The 15,583-nt window shown below is 36.8% G+C and overlaps 1 protein-coding gene and 3 non-coding genes across 5 annotated transcripts; 2 read left to right on the forward strand and 2 right to left on the reverse strand.

The window, feature by feature from the left end:
• Window positions 1–109: 109 nt before the first annotated feature.
• Window positions 110–14,093, forward strand: twk-31 (Potassium channel domain-containing protein; the record flags this gene model as incomplete). Of its 2 annotated transcripts, NM_001372661.2 has the most annotated exons (23): window positions 180–283; window positions 3,756–3,936; window positions 4,797–4,907; window positions 4,964–5,091; window positions 5,251–5,343; window positions 6,072–6,250; window positions 6,301–6,439; window positions 7,330–7,550; window positions 7,623–7,765; window positions 7,817–8,041; window positions 8,459–8,526; window positions 8,575–8,752; window positions 8,805–8,933; window positions 9,415–9,567; window positions 9,618–9,686; window positions 9,741–9,925; window positions 9,969–10,068; window positions 10,844–10,942; window positions 10,994–11,532; window positions 12,360–12,513; window positions 12,620–12,644; window positions 12,873–12,974; window positions 13,632–14,091. In NM_001372661.2, 22 exons carry the CDS (start codon window positions 180–182, stop codon window positions 12,914–12,916), a joined length of 3,267 nt encoding a protein of 1,088 aa, NP_001359517.1. In that variant the 3' UTR covers window positions 12,917–12,974; window positions 13,632–14,091. The 2 variants fall into 2 exon arrangements, with proteins under 2 accessions (NP_001022884.1, NP_001359517.1); NM_001027713.5 differs by lacking the exon at window positions 12,620–12,644 and having other exon boundaries at window positions 110–283; window positions 13,632–14,093.
• On the reverse strand, window positions 4,164–4,278 carry Y47D3B.13. Its single transcript, NR_052740.1, has one exon. It is a non-coding gene; the product is annotated as an Unclassified non-coding RNA Y47D3B.13 (non-coding RNA).
• Y47D3B.17 lies at window positions 12,101–12,244 on the reverse strand. Its single transcript, NR_052741.1, has one exon. It is a non-coding gene; the product is annotated as an Unclassified non-coding RNA Y47D3B.17 (non-coding RNA).
• A 1,067-nt stretch (window positions 14,094–15,160) lies between the features above and the next one.
• Y47D3B.22 lies at window positions 15,161–15,281 on the forward strand. Its single transcript, NR_052742.1, has one exon. It is a non-coding gene; the product is annotated as an Unclassified non-coding RNA Y47D3B.22 (non-coding RNA).
• The last annotated feature ends 302 nt before the right edge of the window (window positions 15,282–15,583 follow it).

The following is a 15,583-nucleotide window of genomic DNA, read 5'->3' on the forward strand; positions in this document are numbered from 1 at the left end:
ATCTGCATAATCCTACCTCTCTATCTCTTCAGGGAACAACTGACATTTGCGCGAATTGGTGTCATATCAAGTTGAGCCCCCCCCCCCCCATTACTACGTTACACATTGATTTTGCAGGAAACCCATCTTCCCGGCGGGAACATTTATGCACCCTCCTGCTAAAAGGTGTTCGTATTGAAATGCCAAATCCGTCTCCGACACCACTGCAGGCATCACCGACGACTACGTTATTGGCTGATGGATATACAGATGATGCGTTGCCGAGCAAGTATGACAATTTTCGGTGAGTATGGTAATTTTTTTGGTCAATCAGCAACTTGCCGGTTTGCCGATTCGCCGGAAATTTTGATTTTTGGGAAATTGCCGGTTTGCCAGTTTGCCGGATATCAAATTGCCGGAAGTTTTTAGAGGGATTTTTATAAGACGGAAACACTTAGAACTTTCCCTTATTGAAATTATTATCCCGTTTTTTCTCGATATTTTGATAGAATTTGCTCACTTTTCGAAGTTGATGCAGTAACATTCATAGGATGCAATTTTGTCGATTAAAATTGAAGCTTGCCGGTTTGCCGATTTGCCGGAAATTTCAATTCTGGCGAATTTCCATTTTGTCCACCTCGGTAAACGTTTTGGTAGTTTTTGGTGGTTTTATGTTATTTTTTAGTTAAAATTCTATACGTTTCATTTTGGCAATTTTTAAATTGAAAAAAATTCTCAAAACATTGGTATTTTGGTATTGTAGGGACCAGGGTGTGCGGCAAATTTGCCGAATTTGCCGAATTTGCCGAGCTCGACAAATTTCGAACACATCAAAATTTTGTCAATACAATTTTGACCAAAACAATTGATTTTGTCCCCAAAAATATAGTAAAATTTCACAAAATTGAGTTACTTTAATGCTCAAGCGCATCTTATCTATTCTGAAAAGTAAGCAAATTCTATGAAAAAATATAGAAAAACGGAACTTATTCAGAAACTAATTTTTTGTTCAGAATTCAGTTGTTTATGTGCTCCAAAAAACATAAAAAAATGTCAAATTTTTCGGAGTTCGTTAAGCACGGCAAAGTTGCCGAATTTGCCGAATTTGCCGTGCTCGGCAAATATCGGAAAAGGAGATTTGCCGAATTTGTCGAGCTCGGCAAATTTTGAGATTTGCCGCACCCCCCTGGTAGGGAAATCTGAAAATTTTGAAAATTCTTGAAAATGCTGAAAAATCTGGAAGTTGTAGATGCATCTGATATTAAGTATTATCAATTTAAAATTTCTTGAAAATTTATAATTTAAAAAAAAATTGGAAATTTTGTAGATGTGCCTAATAAAACTGAAAATGCTGAAAATTTCTGAAAAATCTGAGTTTTTTAGGTACATGCGGAAATGCTGGAAAATCTCAAAAAAATATTAATTTTTTTTCTGAAACTGCAATTTTATTTTCAATTCGATATTTTTGTAGGTACGTCAGAAAATGAATATTTAAAATTTTTGTAGAAAATTGAAGAAAATTCTACTCAATTCTTTCAAAAATTCGGAATTTTTTTACATTAGGCACGTCTGAAAATTTTATGATTTTTTTACTGGACATAACATCTATGTAGTTGAAAATTCCTAAAAAAATTGTTGAAAAAGATTATTCGTATTTAGAAACACCTGGCCGTTGGCAAAAAAAATTAGAATATTTAATTCAAAAAACTCGAAATTAAATTTTTGTCTACTGTTATCTAAACAATTCTTTTGAAAAAATTCCAGGAAAAATCTGAATATTTTTCAAAGTTTTTCTGAAAATTTCTGGAAATCTGAATGCTTTTCAGTTAGCGAATACATTTTTCAAGTGACAAAAGGTGAAAATTTGGCCTCCAACTTTTTTCACGGTTACGTAGCACTTGCAAAGTTCATAGCTATAGAGTACTAGTACGAGCAACCCATCAGTATAAATGTAATCTACTATCACAAGGTGGCTAATTTATTTTATCGCCGTCCTCATCATCGGAATCCGTGTGTGTTTTTCTATCGCTTAACAATAGGTGCACACAGGCGGGGAGGGGGGACACACGCAAAAAACCAAGACAGCTGTCTGACACGATTCATTTCATCGTTTTCTAGTTTCCCGCTGATCTTCTTCACTTGCTTTTCCACTTAACTAAAATAACACGTCGTTGTGTTGGTCCCGGTGGGCTCTTTGGCTCCTCCTGTCGCCAATTCGTAAAGCCTAAGCTTTAGCATTTATCATTTTTTTTATTTGATTGTGGTAGGGTAGGTCGGTAGGCAGGTAGCAGTGAAGATTCATTTCACAATACTTTTTAATGAGAAATGAGAAAATTTCATTTTAACTAGTCTGGGAATTGCATCTATTCAAAAAAAAGGTTTAATTTTATCAAAACAGTTTATTTTTCAAAAAGCCGCGAATTTGTTGGAACTTGATAGTTTAAAAGAGTCCCGAACTTCATAACTTCTCACTTTGACACTTTTTCCAAAGTTCACACATACTCTTCTGAAAAAAGTGGCATGTGTTTAGGGCTTTTTAGAAATTCAAGTGGCAGTTTCTTTTTGTTTGGGGGAAGTATAATTGTTTTTCAAATTAGTGTGTATCTTAAACTTATTAGATAGGCAGGTATTCCATTACACCTACGTGCCTTGTAGGCACTGCCTGCCTCGTGTCAGCCTACCTAAATGCTTAGCTTCCGTCTATTTAATTATTTGTCGTGCTCCTTGATTTAAAGCATCGTTTTCAATTTTTAAGATTATTTTCCGTAAAGTAAACTGATTTATGTGATTATATGTGGTCTGAGAAATTTTTTCAATTTTTCTTTCTAAAAAATATATAAGAAAACGAAAATATGGTCCGGCCCAGGACCATATTTTTGAAATTTTGGCAAATCGACTTTTTAAATATTTGCCGAGCTCGGCAAACTCGGCAAGTTCGTCAAATTTGCTATGATCGTCATACTCGGTAAATCACAATAAATATATCGCCGATCGCCGAAAAATTACGAAAATCGCCGATCGCCGATCGCCACTTGCCGCTCACCCCTGCTCAAAAAGTGCCTAAATTTTGAAAAAATTTGGCAAATTCGGCAAATTTGGGGCCTTTGTTCCGGCTCTGTTCATTTTCTTTGTACAAATTGAAAAAAATCATAAAATTTCGAAAAATGCTCTCTTCGGTACATTGCAAATATTTTCTGTCATTTAAGGAAAAAATCCCCCGAAAGTAGCAGTAATGAAAGTAACATCTCACTACCATCAATAACATAGAAAAGTCAGCTGCATTTTAGTCGCCACATCTTAGAGTTTGCTACTTTATTACTTTTCCTCACTTGACGTTGATGATGATGATTACTACTAGAAGTGTCTAGATGAGCCAATTGTCACAGATCTCTGATTCACTATTTATTTTGGTCCAGTAGAACCTAACGGAACCTCAGAGAAAAACCACAAAAAAATGCTAAGGCTTTTTTGTTTTTTTTTTCGCATGGGTTTTTGGTTTTCCCAGATTTTTTCAGAACTCTGAGTAATTGATAAGAGGAAGATCTTGGTTTGATCTTGGTCTCCATGAAAAAATGAGAGATGAAAGATTCTTTTGACCTGCACGTTTGCTCTCGTGATGCTTGTTGTACTTGAATATATCTCTCGGAGAGCAATCAACACATTCCGATTTTTTTATTGCTCCAGGACTATGTTGCTCTTCACCTCTCTCTTTATGAAGCTAACACCCACCTCTTCCCGCCAGATATTTCTCACATAAAAAAGTGTTCAATTTCTAGAGCATCTCGTCCGTATTCCCGTGAATCACTATTGTCCAACACATCACTTGGATCCAAAGTCAGATTTTCGCAGTTTAGCTTCCAGTCGAGGGATGATCTTACAACGATAGACGACGAAGAAGAGGAAGAATATCGGAAACCCGCGCCGCCGGAGCCCACTAAATTTTTACAAGTTAGCCGGGTAAGTTGACTTCCTTAAAATTTTTTTAACTGCCTAAAAATTTCTGAAATTGGTAAAAAATGACAAATCTCTAATTAATTAAGTTCGAAAAATTTTCAAAAAAATTTTTTTTTTGAAAATTCTGAAATCTTGTAGACACAGCTAATAGTAAATAAGCTCGACAATCTTTTTTATATAAAAATTTTAAAATATTATTTGAACATTTCGAAAAATTTTTATGAGAGTTTAAATATTCTGGAATCATCTAAAATAGTTTTTTTTATAAAATCGGAATCATCGTAGATACTTCTAGATATTCTGGAAAATTGGTAAATGTATCTGAAAATTTTAAATATTTTTAAGATGGCTTCTGGATAAGTTTCAAAAAAATTTGTTCGGAAAATTCTGAAATTTTTATCTCAAAATTTGTTTTGAAAAACGCTTGAAAATCTGAAAACATTTCTAAAAATTTAGAAAAATTGTAAATGCATTAGAAAATGCTGGTAATCTCTGAAGAAAATACAAAAAAAAAACGGTTCACGGTGAAAAAAACACTTCTGGAATTTTTAATAAATATATCGAAAATTCCCAAATTTTTGTATGTATATTTGATATTTCTTAGAACTTGATCAGTAATTTGGAAACTTCTGGATAAATTTTAAACTACAACGGCTTTCAAATAGTTTTGAAAATTCTAAAGTTTTGTGGCCAATGCTGGAAATTTCAAATTATGTATTCAAATATTTTTACAAGTACTCCAAGGTAACCTACGCCTGCCTAAATACGTAGCTACTGCCACGTTGAAGGTTCATGTCGAAATAGGTTATAGGCAGGCACATAGGCAGGCACATAAATCCCCACAAAATTTTCCTAAATTCCAGACAACCGTCAGAATGTTAGCCGGAGGATTTTCCCGAGCAGGGTCGCTCGAAGGAGTAGAAACGGGTGGAATTGTCGGTCCACCAATGTCGCCGATTTCATTTTTGGGAAAAGTTAGTTTATTTGAATTTTTATATTTTTTAATAGGGAAAATAAATAAAAATTTCAGTGCAAACATTACTACGACAAATACAAACTCGATAGAATCTCTGCCAGTGTTCTTCTGGTCCTTTACTCATTTCTCGGAGCCTGGGTTTTCTATTTATTCGAGCATGACTATGAACGAGAAGTAAAATTGTAAGTTGTATTTTTTCTGGGTGGCCGTGGCCGTGAAAAAAAAACTCGGCCATCGAAATTGTCTCGGAGCCACATGAAGTGATTTCGCAATGTTTTTCTAAACCTGACACGCTAACTAATGGCTTTCATCAACAATCTCTGATTTCTTTGTGTCTGCAGAAAAGAGCGAATTGATCTTCGAATGCTTCGTAATGACACTTTCCAACGGATATCATCTATGGTGTTCCGGCAGCAGGGGCTTGCGAACTTTGAGTGAGTTTTTTCGATTGAGACTCACAAATTGGTAGACAGAAAAAAAATTTTAATTTTCTGCGAATGGACAAAAAAAAACAGAAAAGCATGTATTAAGAACCCGGAAGCATTGATAAAAATGTCTGGAAGCCAAGAAGTAGGCGGGGACAAAACTTGTAGAGAAAGCAAGTAGGAAAATCAATAATAGGCTCCGCCCATAAATTGGTAGCTCAAAATTGAAAAAAAAAATTTTTTTAATAACCAAAATGTGTGCGGAGCCAATTTTTAGATTTTTTGTAGACTTCAAAACAGAGGTGAGCGGCAAGTGCCATTTGGTGAATTATTTTGTTGACAAATTCGGCAAATCGGCAAATTGCCGGTTTGCCGGTTTGCCGGGATCTTTCGTTTCCGGAAAATTGCCGATTTGCCGTTTGACGGATATCAAGTTGGCGGAAGAGTTTAGAGGGGTTTTTAATAAGACGGAAACACTTTAAACTGTGCCTTTTGAAATTGTATTCCCGTTTTCTTTGGATATTTTCATAGAATTTTCTTACTTTCCAAAATTTATGTTGTAACATTCATTGGGTGCATACAATTTTTCCGATTAAAATAAAATTCTGAAATTTCGCAAAACCACAATTTGCCGAAAGTTTTCGGCAATTGCCGTTTTCCGGCAAATTTGCCAAATCGGCAATTTGTCGGTTTGCAGATTTGCCAATTTGCCGGCAAAAAATCGATTACAATTCCAGAGAAGTCTTCATTGATTATGAGAAAAAACTGCACGTTGTCCGTCTCCCGGAATGCCTTGACTGGGACTATTGGGGAGCACTTTTCTATGTTGGAACTCTGTTCACAACCATTGGTTACGGTAACATCTATCCCAGAACAGCACTCGGAAGAGCCGCTTCTGTAGTTTACGCTATAGTTGGTGAGTTAAACTTCTATATTTTTCACTGAAAACCTAGAAAATCGGTTCAGGAATCCCACTGGTGCTTGCGATATTATCAAAGTGTGGAAAATGGATGACAGACTCGTTATCCGAGAAATGGCAGCAACATCGGATTCAAATTACAGAGAAAGCAAAAATGACGAAAAATCGATTGAGAGGCAAGAAAATGTAGGTTTTATTGATTGCTACAAACTAAAAACTACATTCAGCCAACGGGAATTTCAAATTTGCCGCAAAATTCAGATTTTAATTTTTTTTAATTTAATTTTGTCAGGAAATTGGTCATTAAAACCCGGGAAATTCATAAAAAAAATTCGCGGGGGAATTCAAATTTCCTGAGAAAATATTTTGGCGGCAAATTCAAATTTTAAGTGAGAATTTTTTAGCGGGAAATTTAATTTTCAAGTGAAAATTTTTTGACGGGAAATTCAAATTTTATAAGCTAAAAATATTTTGTCGGGGAATTCAAATTTTCTCTAAAAAGATTTTTGGCGGTAAATTCAAATTTTATGAGAAAATATTTTTGGCGTGAAAATCAAATTTTATAAGGAAAAAATATTTTGTCGGGTAATTCAAATTTTCTGAGAAAACCTTTTGGCGAGAAATTCAAATTTTCGTTTAAAAAAATTATGGCGGGAAATTAAAATTTACCGAGAAAACTTTTTGGCAGGAAATTTAAATTTCCTGGGAAAATATTTTTGGCGGAAAATCAAAATTTCCGAGAAAAGATTTTTGGCGGGAAATTCAAATTTCCAGTTAAAATTTTAGCGAGAAATGAAAATTTTTTGAGCAAAAAAAATTACCGGGAAGTTCAAATTTTCTGAGAAAAAATTTTGGGAGGAATTTCAAGTTTTCTATGAAAATATTTTTGGCTGGAAATTCAACATTTCCGAGAAAAGATTTTTGGTGGGAAATTCAAATTTTCAGTTAAAATTTTAGCGAGAAATTCAAATTTTCAGAAAAAAAACTTTTTGGCGGAAAGTTTATTTTTATTTTTCAAAAAAAAAATTCACCCGAAATTCAAATCCAATCTGAAAATAATAGGCTTCCCTTTTCAGTCTAAAATCTGGTGAAATAGTCGAAGCGAATACTGGAGCCGAGGCTGATCCAGAAAAAAAGCCCGAAGTCGAGTCTCGGACCATACCAATTTGGCTGGCTCTTCTAATCTGTGTCGTTTATGTTGCTGGATGTTCCTCATTGTTCTTGTTATGGGAAACTCGATGGACATTTTTCACAAGTCTCTACTTCTTCTGTATTTCACTGCTGACTATTGGATTAGGTAAGCCATTTTGAAGAAGAAGAAGCCACTTTTTGGCTCTTTTTCTGACCTTTTTAAAATCAATGTTTCCAGGAGACATTGTACCTGACAAACCCCATATGTTCATTGTAATGTTTGTTCTAGTGATTGTTGGATTAAGTATTGTATCCATGTTCATCTCGGTCGTTCAAATCAAAATTGAAGAATGGTTGTGTCGAATGATTGAACAGATCAAAGTGAGCTTATCAAAAATTACCCTACCGCCATATTATTTCAAACAATTTCAGGAAGAGTATATGAAAAAGGATGGCCTTGTTGATCCGGAAGAAATTAAGCGAATTTTTGCAAATGATCCGGTGTTAAGCTTTGTTGCACCGAAGATTATGTCGGGCGAGCAGAATCATATGCTTAAGGACACTATCAAGAAATTTGATCGATTGTTGGAGAGTAAGGAGATTCAAACGGATTTTCCGGTTAAGGGAATGGCGACTCAGGTGGAAAAATATGAACAGGTGAGTTAGCCTGCCTACCTCATGCCTATACCTGAATTTTTGCGGAATTTTTTTCGATGGCAAGATGAACGTGCCTGCCTAGGTACACTGCCTAGGTACATGTGGATGTACCTGGCAAGGTGCGTGCCTAGGCGCCTGTGCATGCCTAGGTGTGCATGCCTGCCTAGATACCTGTGCATGCCTAGGTGTCTGTGCCTACCTAGGTGTTTATGCCTTCGTAACTGTTTTAGAGGCGCGTCAGCTTAAAAGCGACCGACATCTCATGGGTCTTACCACCCAAATTGAACAATTGTTTCTTTTTCAATTTTTGAACATTGGGAAGTACGTTACTACGGGTCATTTTTACAAAAAATTGAAAAGTTCAAAATTCATGATTCCAAGCTTTTTCTCCTGATTCTTGACTTTCGATTTTTACAGAGCATGGCCTGTGATCCGATGAGCAATCACCTGAAACCCGCAGAGCATCAAGGTACTCAATGGTCGAGGTGAGATCAGGTTCCCTCCTAGTCTTCCTTAAACTTTCTCAATTTCAGAGTTGTCGATGAAACTGGAGAAGGACCGCGAAATGTTGAAGAATTGAAATTGCAGAGGGATGACGCCACGTCTATATCTAGATCCAATGATTTTAGGGATTCGATTTCGGACGCTACAAGTCTGCCGATGGACTCGATGAGCTCTCCAGTGGCCAAGAAACGGAATAAGAGGAATACGGTAAGGGTTTTATGAGTTATAACTAAACTCTAAAAGTTTAAAAATTCTACAGGAATGCGCAGTTTGTCAATGTGATTTACCAATGGGCAATACCGCCGAGTTCAAGGCAGATGGTACAGCGCAAACCGACTTGGCACAGTTCCAGATCGATGAAATCGCGATTAAACTCGCTAATTTACAGGTAACCTCTATAGAAACTATTTTGGAAAAGAAAACATATTTCCGATCTATTAGGCTTAGGTCTAGGCTTAGACTTAGCTTTAAGCTTAGGCTTAGGCTTAGGCTTAGGCTTAAGTTAGGCTTAGGCTTAGGCTCTGGCTTAGGCTTGGGCTTAGGGTTAGGCTTAGACTTAGACTTGGGCTTTGGCTTGGGCTTAGACTTAGGTTTAGGCTTAGACTTGGGTTTCGGCTTGGGCTTAGACTTAGGCTAAGACTCAGGATTAGGCTCAGGATTAGGCTTAGGCTTAGGCTTGTGTTTTGGCTTTGGCTTTGGCTTTGGCTTTGGCTTTGGCTTTGGCTTTGGCTTTGGCTTTGGCTTAGGCTTAGGCCTAGGCCTAGGCTTAGGCTTAGGTTTACGCTTAGGCGTTGGCGGACGAGAGTAATTCCCAGAAAAAAAAGAAAAAAATCGGCAACTAAAACTGAATTAAAAATCTCGAATTCCAGACTCAACGAGTACGTCCACCGATTGTCGAAATGGCGACATCAGCGTTCATGGAGGACTCCCCACTCAACTCGGAGGCTTTGGATTTGCCACGTGGCCTGTCACAAGCTGATATTAATGTGATTTGTGAGGCGATGAGTAGTTCTTTTTTCAAGGTTTGGGAATAGAAACAGGGATTTTTTTAAAGTAAGGTGTTTTTTTTCAGAATAGTCAAGAAGCATTAAAACAAATCGCGGATATCGGCGTCGGAAAAGATTATGAGACCACTTTTTCAGTGAGTTTTTAAGTCGAGGGCATTGTTTACAGGGTCTTTATTTTATTTTTACAGGATAAATCCCAACTCACAAGCTTATCCCTTCCTACAGTACCCACCCGCAATTCCATTGCCACATCTCCAGTCGTATCACTCTGTGAGGACCTGAAAGCAAGTAAAAAATCAAAGAAATCAAGATCAATTTCTTCATCGCCAATCCCACCAAATAGCCTACACGAGGAGGAGACACAAACTCCATTGTAAGGATCTAGAACGTTCGGAAAAGTAAATTGTGATTTTTAGGCGTCAAAATATGGTGCACATGGCCACAGATCCATGTACATCACAGCTGGTGCATAGGTCTACAGTGACTTCTCCAGTTGGAAGGGAAGACGCGGAGACGGTGAGTTTTGGTTTTTTTTTTTGAAGAGAAGGTTGCCCATTTTTAGCGGAGGTAGATCAGTATTAAAAAAAGCGACTGTGGGGAAATTGTTAAAAACTAATCCAATAGTGTCAAAATGACCGAATATCATAATAAAAATTTTCAAAAAATTTTTCAAATTTTTTTTCACTGTCAAAAGGTGACAATTACTCGGCTTTTGACACTCATAATTTTGAAAGTCGACCAAAAAAAAAAGGTTTTTTTTCCTACATGTTTTATACTATTATTTTGTTTTAATTATTCATATCAAAACATTGTAGTGGTCGAAACATGCTTTAGAACTGCTCTGGATTTTCTCAAAAGCTCATATTTTTCAAAATTTTGGGAATTTGCCCAAACTTTGACAGGAAATTTTGAAAAATCTAAAACTTTTTATATTATAAGTGTATTTAGATAAAAACCCCCACTGGCGCTGCTCCAGCTTTAAGTGCGATTTTACATCTATTTTGGCCTAACTTTCGAATATCTCAGATGGTCCCACAGCAGTTGGGCGATCGATTTTAGCATTTTTTCTGTGATTTTCAGGGGTTTTTGATATGCTGAATCCGATAACAATACTAAATTTCCATGAAAACATTTGCAAATAGGCTAAACCTCTCAAAATAAAGCGCCTCTAGCAGTTGTAGGTTATGCCAGGAAGTCGCTATAAGTGGAAGGGCAAGTTCAATATTTTCATCGAAAACAACAAACTTTAAAAAAAACTTCCGTCACTAATAGATGTGATGTATATGTTCAGGAAATGCCACAAAAAATGATGGACAGAATGGTGTCTCCGGTCTCAACAGCGATACGAGACCAAAACACGTCGCCCGTCGAGGAGCAGACTCCCGACTTTGTAACTTGATATCTTTAAAAATGTTTTTTGTCACTTATCACCTCGTTTCAGGATGATCGAAGTATACAGACATCAATAAGCGAATGGTTCGGGAAGTTGTTGAAGAAGAAGGATGAATCTCAGCAAACATCGATTTGCGATGATGTTGTGGGGAAGTCGAAGAAGGAGGGAAAAAAGAAAAAAGCATCAAGAGATGAGAACAGTCAAGCTTCATCCCTAGGCTCCGACGTCTTCACATCATCAAATCCATCCTCGACCTCTGATGATTCCGAGAAGAATCACAAGAAGATCAAGAAAACTTTGATAGCGCCGAACATGACTGCGAGTGTCTCAATGAGCACTCAATATTCTCCACCGCCAGGCTTCGATCGGCTATCAGAACCACATAGTACTCGAGCGAGAAGCTCATCGACCAGTGGAATGGGCACAAGTATATTTGAGGATGAGACACGACAGGAAGTGATTGTGCAGACTGATGACTCGTATCTTAAGATTGCTAGAAGGCTGGATGAATATCGGAATAATAAGACGCAGTTTTTGCCGGTTTGTGCAGCTGCTCCATTGTCTTCGAAAGAAGTTGAGCCATTCAAGTAAGTGCTCATTGTGGGATTTTGCCATATTCCGGCAAGTTTTGCAATTGCCCGAATTAGAATTTTCATTTTTCAAGCTTCTCAAATCTCAATTAATTGTATACTTTTGGAAAAAAGACAACCGAAAATGGGATGGGTGGCAATTGCCGTTCGGCAATTTTTTTTTTTGGCAACTTGCCGGTTTGCCGCTTTGCCGGAAATTTAGATTTTTGGCAAATTGCCGATTTGCCGGAAATTTTTATTTTTGGCGATTTGCCAATTTTCCCAAAATTTTGATTTTCGGCACATTGCCGATTTGCCGGAAATTTTTATTTTTGTCGATTTGCCAATTTTCCCAAAATTTTGATTTTCGGCACATTGCCGATTTGCCGGAAATTTTTATTTCTGGCAATTTGACGATTTGCCGGAAATTATTATTTCTTGCAATTTGCCGATTTGCCGGAAATTTTGATTTTCGGTAAATGGCCGATTTGCCGGAAATTTTTATTTCTTGAGTTTGAACATAAAAGAGCCAACATTTTTTGTAACTGCCGATTGTCGAAAATTCTAATAATTCAGCAATTGCCATAATGGCCGATTTCCTAAAATTAAAAAAAAATAAATATTTATGACAATTTTGCCGCATTTTTTTTATAAACCAACAATTTCTAAAATGGCTGATTTCGGAAAATTTCAAACATCGAAAAAATAAATCGACGTTTGTCAACATTGTCGTATCAAAATTTTTCAAAACACAAAGACTCAACACTTTGATATTTAATTTGGTACGGGTCCAAGAGTAAAATATAGATCTGTCTAATTCACTTTAAACACCCCTAATATTCCAGAAGCGACCGCCCATCAGAACGAAGTCACTACTACTTTGGCGGGGGCCGTCGTGCAAGTCTAGGCCGTGGCCGGAAGAAGCCCCGTCAAGATATGAGATACGGAGAGTCACAGACTGGGCAATCTATGGATGCAGAACTTTTGAAAGAGGTTCTAGTAAGTTTTTATTTTAACTCTCTGCAAATTTTTTGATTTCGTCACTTTTTATTCCGACATTTCGAATTCAATTTCTGTGCCTAATAATCACATCTCTCACATTTAGAATGAAGAAGAATCTCCACCAAAGGGTAAGTTTTAGTAGATCAAAACACCCAAATTGCCATAATGATTAACTTCTTTGGTTGGCTTATGTACTCAACTGATAATCAATTAACTTAATTTATTATCTAATACATATTTATATAATATTTCCTTGTGTTACATTCATTAATTCTTCATAGATATGTAGATACTTATACTAATTTTATAATACTTACTACGATGTAGTTACAAAAAATTTGAAATAAAAATTTCAGAGCTCCGAAAAAAGTCGGTCAATTTCGCCGAAACGACCATGTAACAAGCGTGGTGTTTTATCAAGGCATCCGTCACTGCCAACAGGGATTTCTCGTGGAAAAGTAGGTTGAATTGATTAATCTACTGAGAACTGATTTAATACCATTCCGGGGTGCTAAAATGACATTAAAACCTTTTATTAAAAATTTGGAAATTGTTTACTTCGATTCAACGGGGAAAACTTAGTTTTCAACATTTTTTTGGAAGTTGCTCTGCCAGTTTTATTTTTTAATTATACTTAAAATATGCATCAGGAGTGGACGGCAATTTTTTTTTGTCGACAAGTTCGGCAAACCGATAATTCGCCGGTTTGCCGGACATTTTGATTTTCGGCAAATTTCCGATTTGCCATTTGCCGAACCTTAATTTGGTGAAAGTTTTCAGAGGGTTTGTTAATAGGACGGTTTCTGAAATTTCCAAAAAAAAAAGTGCAAAACCACAATTTGCCGGAAATTTCAATTCCATCAATTTGCCGATTTGCCGATTCGCCGGAATATCCGATTCCGGCAATTTGCCGATTTGCCGGAAAAAACAGTTTGCCGCCCACCCCTATTATGCATATTTCCAGTGCACTCAAAATAAAAAATTTTAAAAAACCGTTTTGAAAAGTTTTATCATTTGCCGAAATTTCCGTCATGATTTAAAATTAAAAATTAATAGAGAAAACACGTTATACTTCAAATTTCATAAAACATAGAGTTAGACTACTTTTTTTTTAGGTCTCCGACTACGTGATCCAGCACGAGAAAGGAATCCATAACCCTGCGACAAATCGTCAAAGTCCCATCAAAATCATCCGGCAATACTCTCTGGATCATGATGTTATTTAGTCATTGTTATTTAAATTGAAGCAGGTCATCTCGTTCTTATACGGTTATTCTCATTTTTAATTCCTATGTATTTGTTTCCTTAGTAGTTCTACTGATTCTTAAAGACACGCAAGTCTAATTGTCACTTTTTATAATAAAATTCTAAACGTAGGGTATATCGGCTCGATTCCCCCATCCTTTCTCACCTCACAAAAAATGCATTTTTCCCGTTTTTAAGTTTCTATTTTCCCCCACATGTTGTTGCTTCCGGAATAACCTCACCCTATTCAAACTGTATTTCAATTGTTCTCCCTTCACTCGCTTTTTCGAGATTCCTCTCTCTTTTGTATTATGAATGTTTCTGCCTCCAGTCAGTCAGTCCGCTATTGTTACAAGAAACGAGTGGGAGCAGCAAAGACAAACAAGCACCAATCTAGGTCAATTTGTTGCGGTTTGGTGACGTGGCACGGTGCTGGAACTAGTTGAACGGAATTTTATTAGGAGGAGGTTAGCCTGAAAATGAGTCATCAGTACAGACAATTCAGGAGGGTTTGTCAATTTCCAACATGTACATTTCCATGCTTAGGCTTAGGCTTAGCTTCAGGCTTAAGCTTCGGCTTAAACTTCTGCGTAGTCTTAGGCTTAGGCTTAGGCTTAGGCTTAGGCATAGGCTTAGGCTTAGGCTTTGGCTTAAGCTTCTGTGTAGTCTTACAATTAGGCTTAAACTTAGATTTAGGCTGATGCTCAGGCTTATGCTCGGGCTTAGGCTTAGGCTTAGGCTTAGGCTTAGGCTTTGGCTTAGGTTTAGGCTTAGGCTTAGGCTTAGGCTTAGGCTTAGGCTCATGCTCAAATTTAGGTTTAGGCTTAGGCAAATTTTTTTTTTTAATCTTTTGTTAAATTTATTCATTTTTTATTCCAAATTAGATGTAAGAAAATTCATAGGATGCGTACAATTTTGCCGATTAAAAAATTCTGGAATTTTCAAAAGAAATGTGCAAACCACAGTTTGCCGAAAATTTTCGGCAAATCGGCAATTTGCCGATTTGCCGAACTTGCCGGAATTTTTCATTCCTGGCAATTTGCCGATTTGATGGAAAAAATATCTCCCAATTGAACCAATATATAACGTTAATGTAAATACGGTAACAATTTTCTGATTTCTTTGAGCTTTCAAATTCCCAGCGATCACACAAGCACTACAACCCCCTAGACGGAGAAAGCCATTCTCCCGGCAATAGACATTCAGAAAAAAGTTGCAAGCCGAAGATGAAGAAAACTGGAATCACGCTGTGCCCCTCTCACTCTCTCACTCTCTCTCAAACGTATAATAGACGTAAATGTGCATGTTTGCACACTGGCGCAATATATCCTCTTAATGGTGGCGGTATGCATTAAAAGAAATATACGGAAAACCTGAGAGATACGAGACGAATTAAAGGTTTTTTGTTTGCGCGCTCTCTCCGCAAGGGACGTGAGATTTTCGGCACCTTTTCCCTACAGTTTTTTTGTTTCGTTCCGCGCGGAGCACGCGGGAATGTGTGATAAGGGAGCAAAGATTGAGAGATTGAGAGGTCTATTTTTGAATTGAAACAAGAGAAAAAACTGGTACTGTCAAGATAATCGGAGAAGTGTCAAGTTTTCTAGTTTGCGCGCGCGCGCGAGTTGAAGAACAGCTGTGTGAGGAGAATCAAATGGTCAAGAGAAACTACAGTAGTATTTTGAAGAGGGTACATAGTTGTTACGGCAGAGTTTTAACTTTACTATAATTGCAAATTTTCTGAGAACAAATTACCATATGTCATGTGCTTTCTCGAATTTCCCAGAAAGTTCTAGAGCATTCTAAATTTTTTTTTGAATTTTTC

This window comes from Caenorhabditis elegans, chromosome III (genome assembly GCF_000002985.6).
Source record: "Caenorhabditis elegans chromosome III".
Lineage (NCBI taxonomy): Eukaryota > Metazoa > Nematoda > Chromadorea > Rhabditida > Rhabditidae > Caenorhabditis > Caenorhabditis elegans.